The sequence below is a fragment of the Emydura macquarii genome, unplaced genomic scaffold (genome assembly GCF_026122565.2).
Source record: "Emydura macquarii macquarii isolate MOO-44397 ecotype Brisbane River unplaced genomic scaffold, CSIRO-AGI_Emac_v2 contig_1119, whole genome shotgun sequence".
Classification (NCBI taxonomy): Eukaryota; Metazoa; Chordata; order Testudines; family Chelidae; genus Emydura; species Emydura macquarii.
The window spans coordinates 10,992,235-11,002,012 of record NW_027131256.1 but is presented as its reverse complement, the minus strand read 5'-3'; the positions used below and the strand labels follow the sequence as shown (position 1 = coordinate 11,002,012).

At 38.8% G+C, this 9,778-nt stretch overlaps 1 protein-coding gene across 1 annotated transcript in view; it reads left to right on the top strand.

The window, feature by feature from the left end:
- The first annotated feature begins 2,314 nt into the window (after positions 1 to 2,314).
- Positions 2,315 to 9,778, top strand: part of ABI3BP (ABI family member 3 binding protein) — a 252,722-nt gene continuing 245,258 nt past the window's right edge. The window contains exon 1 of the mRNA XM_067546154.1: positions 2,315 to 2,393. Coding sequence (XP_067402255.1) covers positions 2,315 to 2,393 — 79 coding nt within the window. The remainder of the gene's footprint in view (positions 2,394 to 9,778) is intronic.

The window sequence follows — 9,778 nt, the reverse complement described above, 5'->3', positions numbered from 1 at the left end:
TACACCTACTTAGCCTCCTTTACAGTGACTTAGAGTCCTTTGGATTCACACCTAATTACTAAACTGTAATTGCCTCTGTCAGGCTGCTACAGCACCTGCTACAGCAGACAAGGAGGAAATGAAACAGGAACCAGCTTTGGGGTCCTGGAATTACCAGAGCAGCTAGCTGCAGGAATGATCAGAGGGAAATCTGGGTAGCTTGACTGTATGGCCAAGCAGAAGTCCAGATAGCCGAGCAGCATGTACAGCAGAGAAGGGAACCATGTGACCGAAAAACATATGCATGGATTGAGGAGTAAGGGAAGGAGAACTGGCAGCAGAGAATCATGTGAGGAGCAGGAGATTAAATGAAGAGCAAGAATGATTATTTCTTCTGAGGGAGGATAAAGCATTTCATTAGATAACTAAAGTACATGGTTTTCTAATATTGGTTTTCCTTGTAATAAATTGCTATAGCGGGCCAGAATTCATGTGATTGTGAAAGGAGAGGGCAGACTTTCTACAAGGCAAGTTGATGCTGTCTACATCTGCTTCTGCAGCATTATAGAGAGCAGGTTTCATAATCTAATTTTAGTAATATCTTCTGTAGCTTCTCTATTAAACCATCATCTGACAGGCTTTCTGTGCTTTATTAAGAATAGTTCAAATTAGAATGTGTTTCAGAGAGGATTTTCCCAAATATATATTTAACACACACACACCCCCCGACCTGCACACACACAAAAAGTGAGAAGCAAAATATTTCTGTGTATCCAGCTTTTTTCCCCATCCCCTTACTATAAATCACTACAACTGAAGATCTGGATTGGAGTCTCAGGACTTCTCCACTATAAACAATACAATTTCCCGCCTTTCATCTTTAACGACTTAAACAATATTAACATACTTTATTCCAGAAATCAGATGAGCAACTACCTCTAAGAGTGACATCAGTGCCAACCCTTTGTGGATCAACAGAGGATTGCAAAATGCCCAGGCGAAGCCTACCTGTATTACTTTTGCATCTCACCCACGTCTCATCTGGTGCAGGAACCTGTTTTCAATTTTAATACCTCTTATGAGAGATGCTCAAACTTTTAGGATCTGAATTTTCCCCAAAGTGCAATGGCTGAGGATGTTTGGATCCAGGTATTTTGGTTTGGATCCATCTGTAATATTAACTTTTAGCTCACTACTCTATCTGAATTGTAGAGTGATGGGACTGAGGAAAGATTTCCTCATGTCAGGATAAAAACAAAACAGATTGACTAGGCTTTAAAGTAAACTTGTAGATCAGGAAGTTATTTATAGGATGCTTAAGTAGCCTCCTGGGAGAGTTTAATAATTTTAATGTCCTTTCTTTTGAACTTTAGGGCCTTTTTCATTAGCTTCCTCATTTTTCAAATCCCCCTTGGAAATCCCCTCATCCCTCACCTCTGCCCCCTCTCTCCAATTTGGTCATTATTAGGGACAAATTCTGTTCTTAATTATACCTGTTTAATCCTGGAATAAATCCACGGATTTTCATGAAGTTATTGCTGATTTCACTGGTATAAATGATAGCAGAATTTGACCTTTACCTACCCACTGCTACACCCACCACCTTCCAGGAGCGTAGCTTCTTCTTAGCTTCAGCTTTGCAACTTGCCTGGTAATTCTCACAGCTTGTATTAAAGGCAGAAATGTAAAATGTTTTGAAATGGCCAAAGTAAAATAAACAAATGGACGGTGGCATTTAGTCTTACAGAGATCCTTCACTTTATACTATGTGTCAAATTCTGGTCAGTTAAGTCAATATTTATTCTGATTACAAGTGACAGCAGAATCTGGTCCCAAATCATGGTAAGTTGGACAAGGATCTTAGGGTCAGAAAAATTTTGAGATTGATGAGGTAAAATAATTTTCTGGGTAATGTAAAACTTTAATTTTACATTTGCAGTTCACCTTCTTTGGACAAAGCAGTGTAATGGTATGTCTTCCTGTCTGATTTTCCAGGGCAGTTTTAATGGAGTTTTGACATCTGTGTGATTTCTTTGCATGAAGTGTAAGTGATCACATGTTGATTTGTTGTAAGCCTGAGACCAATAGACCCTATAACAAAAACCAGAAGTCTATTGCAGTGGGAGTCTGATAATATCATTTTTATGCTAATTTTCCTTGCTTTTCTAGTGGGAAGGTGTGATGTCATTCTCTCTCCTCCCACTGTGTAAACTAAGCTGCTGTCAAAGATTTGCTGCCTCTGCCACTGAGAGAACAGTTCACTAAACTGCAGCTGCAGTACCTTGTTCTGTGATACCCATCAGCATCATTCATTTGCGAGTTTGGGTTTGTAACCATGATATCAAGACTGGTCTTTCTTCTTTTCTGTGGACATATTGCACTAAACCTGGGAAATGCTCAGAAATTGCCAAGAGGCAAGTAGCTATAACAACTTTGTATTTTTGGGGGAAAATGTCTGTGTTTTTGCAATACAAATTTGCTTTCATTATGTAAAGAAGGATTAAAGACTATCTGAAAGAGAAATGTAAGAGAAAGGCAGCCTGCAGGGCAAAATCCAGGTACAGAAGAGTTGTTTAAAACTCTTAAACTTAACTGAAGCAAAGACATTAACATTTCCACTATAGCTTGTGAATCCAGTAAGAATTGCCATGCAACAAAGAGGATTAATTCTAGTGTTTTTGTGATGGTTTAGACAATATTGTGTAAATTTGTAGCAGTAAGATCTTCAAGGAAATGTGGCTGATGTGCACCCGAATTTGTTGGCAGGGCATTTCAGTTATGTTTTGGAACAAATGTTCTGTGCTTTTCAACTATATCCATCCTTATTAGCATTGCAGTTCACCTCTGCAGGTCAGTATGTTATTCTCTCAAGAGAAAAATAGGGTTTATTAAGGAATTGCATTTCAAAACTCTGTAGTCCACATGAAAAAACCCAGGTCATGCGAATACTTGTTTAAATATTCCCCTCTGCTGGAGTTTGGAAGTAGGCTTGAAAAATTGGAAGAGACCCTCCCCCTTCTCTTGTTAATTTGATCAGTGTTACATTGGCATTGTGTGAGTATTTTATTGCTGCAAGAAGAACAGATGTAGTGTAAAATTGAAAGCATGTTTCTAGATCATGAAATACTTTGTAGCACTGTGGAACTGAAGTAGCACTTCACTTCACAACTGTTCCTGTGCTGAATGTACTGCCCTCCACTTTGTAGAAATGCCTATATAAGTCCAGTCTGTGCTTTGTAGATGCATTTTATATCTGCAGACTGCTGCTGTCAGCAAAGTTTACAGGAGAAGCTGTAACTATTTATTTTTTTTATTATTTAGTTGCTTAGAGCAATGTTATGCCACAAAGCAGAGTCCTTGAGGACGTCCTGGAGTATGACATATCTTAGGTGGATGAATGAAAGGGGTGCTGAGAGGAGTGGAAGATGCAACTCTTACCCTGCATAAAAACATCTCAGTAGTTTTCTGTCTAGTTGTTCCTACTGAAAGTGTCTTGCTTAAAAAAAAAATTACCATCCACAGACACAGGGCATTAGCATACCGAGGTTATACCGTGCTTACAAGTACATACTATCTGCTTTGGGAGGATGAAGCTTTTCCAGTGCCCACCTTATGCAGATGGCATTATTTGACTTTCTGCTCACTTTCACAGGATGATAGCCATGAGTATGTTTAACTGTAAAGTTCTGGCAAAACTTGCTTCACTTTTCATGCTGCAGTCACACGAGGAAACCTATGGACACATTCTTGCTTTGCTAATGTTGTAAAGCAAAAAACACAGTTCCACTCGTCATTTGCATTAAAGTTACAGGGGGGAAATGCCAGGTTCATGTTTAATTGACTTTTGAAGGGTTCTCCCTTTGCGAATATATAAACATAAACAGTTTCTGATCCTTGCTGATATCATTTCAGATGACTATTTTTATTGGGTTGGACTCACTGTACATTGGTTCCCGGATTGTTTATCTAGGAATGCACAAAGATGTCTTTGTTAGAGCATTCCCTGTTTGATTAGACCTACATGTGTTTCCATAAATGACTATTATGATGATTAGATTTTAAGCATTTCTAAAGTAATGGAGGTGTGGGGGAGTTCAGTCTCATTATTAGAGTGGTCCACTCTGTCTTGTAAAATGTCTCCAGGAAGTACAAATATAAACTTTCTTCTATGTTGTTCAAGCTCAGTCACAAACAACACATTTCAGTGAAGGTCCAGAGCCACTCAGGGTCAGTTTTATTTTCTGAGAGAGGCTCCAGACAAATTCATTTTCTTGTAGTATGATGACCTATGATAGATTCTCAGTATAAACCTTTTTAATTCTTACTGCTGCTGTGGAATCCCAGTTCTTGAGTCTCCTCTCCAGGAGGTGAAACATACTGATCCCTGGCCTCATGCAATGGGATTTCCTTTCAGTGGTCCAAGGAGGAAAGACAATCTGCCTCTTGCAGCTGTAAGGGAAGGGAGCCAATAAACCCTTGGATGTCAGTGATTTGTAGAGCCAATGGAAAGATTGTCCTATTCAAAAGTGCCCTTCATGCGGCTGGAACACACATAGCTCCCTCTTCCAGGATGCTTATGTGCTGCCACCTCCACAGGCACGTGTCTGACTAAAATGATGAGAAATGTCTGTGAATGTTTTATTTTTCTTTGCCATTCCTGAGAGAGTTTTCCTTACTAACACTTGCTTTAAGTGTTTCATCTCTGAAAGTTAGTACAGGGCTGGAGGAAAACATTGGAAACATAAATAATTACGTACAGAATATGACATTAAAAGAACTTTAAGATTGCAGAGTAAAGAACTCAAAAATAAGTAAATGCCAGAGATAAGGTTGCCACATTAATTCTTTCCCTGTGTGCACATGCATTATAATAGTCTTGCCCAAAGTCACATAGAAGCTCTGTGACAGAGCGGGAATTGAGACGTTCCACTTGTCATTTATGCAAGAGCTAGGACTAGAACCCGGCTCTTCTGGTTCTGAGTCCAGTATCTTTCACATAAGAGAACATCTTTTCTCTTGGACCTCTTCACCATATTCACTGTCCATCTTGTCCAAATAATATTTGATTAAAGATCATATCATAATGCATTAAGGTTTGACAGGCTTTGTTTTTTTAAAAAAGTGTAAGACAGCTAGGTCTAAGGGAATTTTGTCTTTTGCTGTGGAGGTGCTGTAGAAATCCAGATAAATAGATGAGAAAAGAGGAATGGCTTCACAAGAGGGAGGGCTACCCTAATTAAATTAAGGAAAGCGTATAATTTACGTAGCTGTGTATAACAGGAACATTCTCCTGTGGGTAGTGACAGAGTGCAAAAGTCGACATGGCATTGAAGAATAGCTTAATAAACAGATCAGAGTGAATCTGAGCAAAATGAAAAATCTATCCTAATGGATCAGGACTAAACAAGTTAAAACTCAGGAGACGAAGTTTCAAGGCACAATCCACAAGATAGTATTTCCTTGCAAACTATATTTCTCTAGCTCCTATTCTGTTAGGGCCTGATCCAAATGCATTTGAAGTTAACAGGCTTTGCAGCAGGCCCATAATGTTGGTAAAAAGCATGTTATTGTTTTAGTTTTCTGGATGGACTTTCTGTGGACAACACAGATGTGCATAAAAATCAGTTCTCTTGAGCACCACAAACACTGTTTAACAGACACTGCCAAGACATTGCTTGCAGAGTTCAGCGGAACGCAGTCTGCTTAGAAGTTAGAACCCTGTAGTCAGGGAAATTCAGGTCAACTTTTCCTTATCCTTTTACTTTCCCAGCTGACTGTAACTAGCCAATAAATACAGACCTGGCATCAGATGACCAGCACACTTATTCTTTCTCCTTCTACTCTTTCTCATAATCTCACGTTGTCTGTCAGTTTCCATGTATCGTCCTGTGTTGTTTTCTTTTATTATAGCTGAAAGGAATCTGGGGTTACTTAGTTTTATAAACTAAAATGACCTTATGGTTGCGTTAAACCAGAGCAGCACAAAATTTGCTTTGGTTTATTGAGTTTCTGACTGCAGGGTATACATCTGCATTTATGGTGCTTGAATGGCAATCACTTGTGGCAAAATTCTGGCCAGTCCTTACTTTGTAGAGAGAGAGCACAAGACAGCCTTTTTCACTCTCTTTGCTAGCACCACCTATACAGACAGGGACAAGGTAAGATATAGACTTAATACCCCTTTTGAGGTAGGTTCACAGGCTTGTCCAGGGCACCTAGTTCAGTATTTTTCTATGCATGTTGCTGTCAGCAGAGGGAGCTGATAGGAAAATTATAGTGGTACTACAGTGGAAGAGGTATGCAGATGTCACCTTTAAAAACATGGCAGTCACCTTAGATAACCTCAGTATTTGCAGTGTTGGAAGTATTTGCTGTAATAAGTGAAGTGGACTGTAAGGGAATAGTATACATAATGAAGTAACTTTATTCATTTTTACAAGGCAGCTTTTGGAGAGTGATTACTGTATTTACAGCACACTTCACAACTTCTTATCATCCAGGTTTTTAAAAGAGCATGAGGTTAGTTTTACCAACTCTAAATTTATTGGCAGTGTTACATTATGTAAGTATGTTGTTCCTAACCAGAGGTTAAACCTTAGCATGTGTTTATATTTATTTGTGTCAAACAATTAGAACTATGGAGATTTATTATGGTGTATTCTATGGTTGTCATAACAGACTAGCCAAATGTTAGTCCCAAAAATTTTGCGCCCCCCAATCCCTCCCTTCCCAACAGCATTCCTTTGATAGCTACAGGAAAAAAGGCCAGAAATTATAATGAAGAAGGGGAAAATATCTTCCTGAAAGTTATTTGAACATATAATTAAAATGGCATATCAAAGTAGCACACACCCACAAAAAAGGAAATTACCAAATGAGTTACAGATTAATTTTCCATAGTTTACAAAAGTACTTTCAAGAGATTGCTTTTGAAAATACACAGATTCCTTAAGATTTAAAACCCATTGTAATAAAGGAAAGGTAATCTGGACTAGGCCACTTGCCTTCATTTTATTTTTAAATAGCTGCAAGGAAAAATGTGTTATGGAAAATAAACTTGTGTGAAACAATTCCCCTATGTTAACGCTACAGAAATGGCACTCTGGTTCTATAAGGAATCCCAGTAAAATTCTTTATTCCAAAGACGGTATAACCAAATTGCTAGGAATTTTCAAATGTGTCAAGTCAAATTCACTGCTTCCTGTATTGTCTTTAAATTACCTTTTCTACCCTGACAATTCAGAATATTTTACATCTTATTTTGCCCAGACTAACATAATCAGCTAGTCAAGTATAGCCTAAAATCGCAGCATAAAAAACTCAGTAAAGAACATCAGGCTTCCCAGGACAAGGGTAATGTGGTATTCCAAAATCCCATTTTTATATTAACATAGGCCATAATCCTGCAATCTGGTGCACATGGTGGATCCGTTAAAGATTTGCCCATACAGATCAAATTTCTGGATCAGTAGTGTAGTAATTAAATACCTCTAAAATGATCTCAATATTGAGTAACCTTGAGATCTTACCTGTCTTGTTTAATTTTCACATTTGCAATAAATACCTCTTTCTTTACATTATTCTTTAATCCTTAGCCACTTAACTCTTTTGTCTCTCTAAAATATATTTTCTTTGGGACTTTGTACAGTGTAGAAATTGAAATTACATCTATACAGTAGACATATTATGGTGTGTGCTTAGTGAAGTATATGTTTGTTTTACATTGTTGCGAATGTAGTGTTGATAAAAATGAGTAAGAGCAGTGGCATGATTTAAGCTTTATGTGACCAGGGGTTGGGCCAGCTTCCCCAGCACATATGCCCTAAACCATATCAATCCTGATGGGCAATACTTCTGCTACATCAGCCCTGTGCCTTTCCAACTGAGCAACATGTTTACTCAGGCCAAAATGTGTGATGGCTTTATGATGTACGAAGTTTGAACCGTCAAATACATTTTCATTGCTGAATTTTAATTTTGGTTGCAAAGAATTAAAGGACAATTCACTTAGCCTAACCCACCACACTCAATAAGTGATACATTAAAGATTTGCAAACATCGAGGGCTAGGCTGTGTCTGGCCCTGCAGGAATGCATACAGTAGACAGAGAGCATCCAATTAAAATACCAGTGAGAAGTTGAATCACAGTGCTTGGCTGCAGCTGTTGTAGGTGTACTATTTTTACTAAAGGAAATTGGGTGGGGGGGGGGGGGGAGGCTGCTTCTTTCCAGGGAAGACAGCATGTCTCCCCAAGAATAGAAGGGAATATTTGCTGTACTTGTATAAAGGAAGGTGGAGCTGCTGCCCACAGAGGCCTAGTCAGAATGCCTCTGGTTCCTGCTGAAGCATGGCTCCTCACTGACCCTTCTCCTCTCTCCACAAAGATATGGTTTCCAGTGTGGGTTGGTAGGTGACAACGAGAGATGTGTGGTCAGAACCGTATGGGGTATCATTAACACAAGTACAACCCATACTCCATGGGGACCACATCCTGAAAGAAATCATTCCCTCTGGCCCTCTTCTGGCCTTCAATTTAAAATCTGTAATTCAGCATATGTTTTGCAAAATATATTCTTAAAATGGCATGGTATGGTACGTCTAGGTATATTTGTGTACTTTATGCATTTTCAGGTTTCTGTAAAGTCTTTAAACCTATTCAAGAAAAACGTGCTTCAGAAAAACAGCAAGAACTTGTAAGATTCTCCCATCACTATCCCAATTCAGCATATATTTATAACATTGCCTTGTGGGTCTGTAAATGGCAATAATTGAAAAGAGCATGCTCTCTATGAGTTTACACAATTATTAATGCTTTGGGAACTACTCCAAGAGGTTTGGCAGTGGATCTGGGGAAATATAGCATGTTTGTTGTTTTTGAACTTCCTTAGGGAAAAATTCTCTCTATTTTGTCCAGTTCTTCCAGTGTATTATATTGTTCAGATACATTTTCTCTTCTGTGATATTAAGTATGGAAATTTTTTGGATAACAGAAAATTGTGGTTGGTTCAAAAATACAAATAAGTAAAACAAAGCTCCCAGAAGGTTTTTCACATTTGAAGCAATTAAATGTGTTCCAGCAGGATTGATTCACTCCTTGCTGAAGTTCAAGTCTAAACATGAAGGAAGGATAAATACACTGTACAAATAAACAAGGTGAACATGCAGAAAAATATTTGTTTTTTATGAATCGCTTTAGTTCTCCTTTGAGTGATTTCACATGTCCATTCCACTTTTGGTGTCTTTGTGTGCAGTGCATGCTTTAGCGGTACCCATTGGGTGGCTTGAGCATGTTCTGCTTCTGTGCCCCACTGCATGCAGGTATAAAGGGCAGAGCAACCCCCCATCAGTTCCTTCTTATTGCTCATGATGGTTGTTGGAATCCCTGATCATTACCAGAACCGTTTTCTCTCAGCTTTGTATATGATATACTTAGTCTAATAGTTAGTATAGTTATAAGAGTACGTTTTAGTTGTGTTTAAAAAAAAAAAAAAACTTTTTGAATTTTTTGTTTTTACCCCTGTTACGGGGCTCTGCTGCTGGCACTGAGGCATCGGTCAGTGGGCTTCAAGCTGTGTGCTTCTGGCTTAAGGCCTATGTCGGTAAGTGACCTGCACAGTACTTGTCTGAAGTGCCTCAATGAAGCACACATGAAGGACCCATGCTGGGAATTCAAACCTAGAAGGAAGAAAGATATGGGAGGCTAGGCTGAAAGTCCTGCCAATGGAGGCAGCACTCAGGCCACCATCGGAGGCGTCCTGGTTTGACTTGGTGCTGCGTGTTTGCAGCTTCAGTGAGAAAC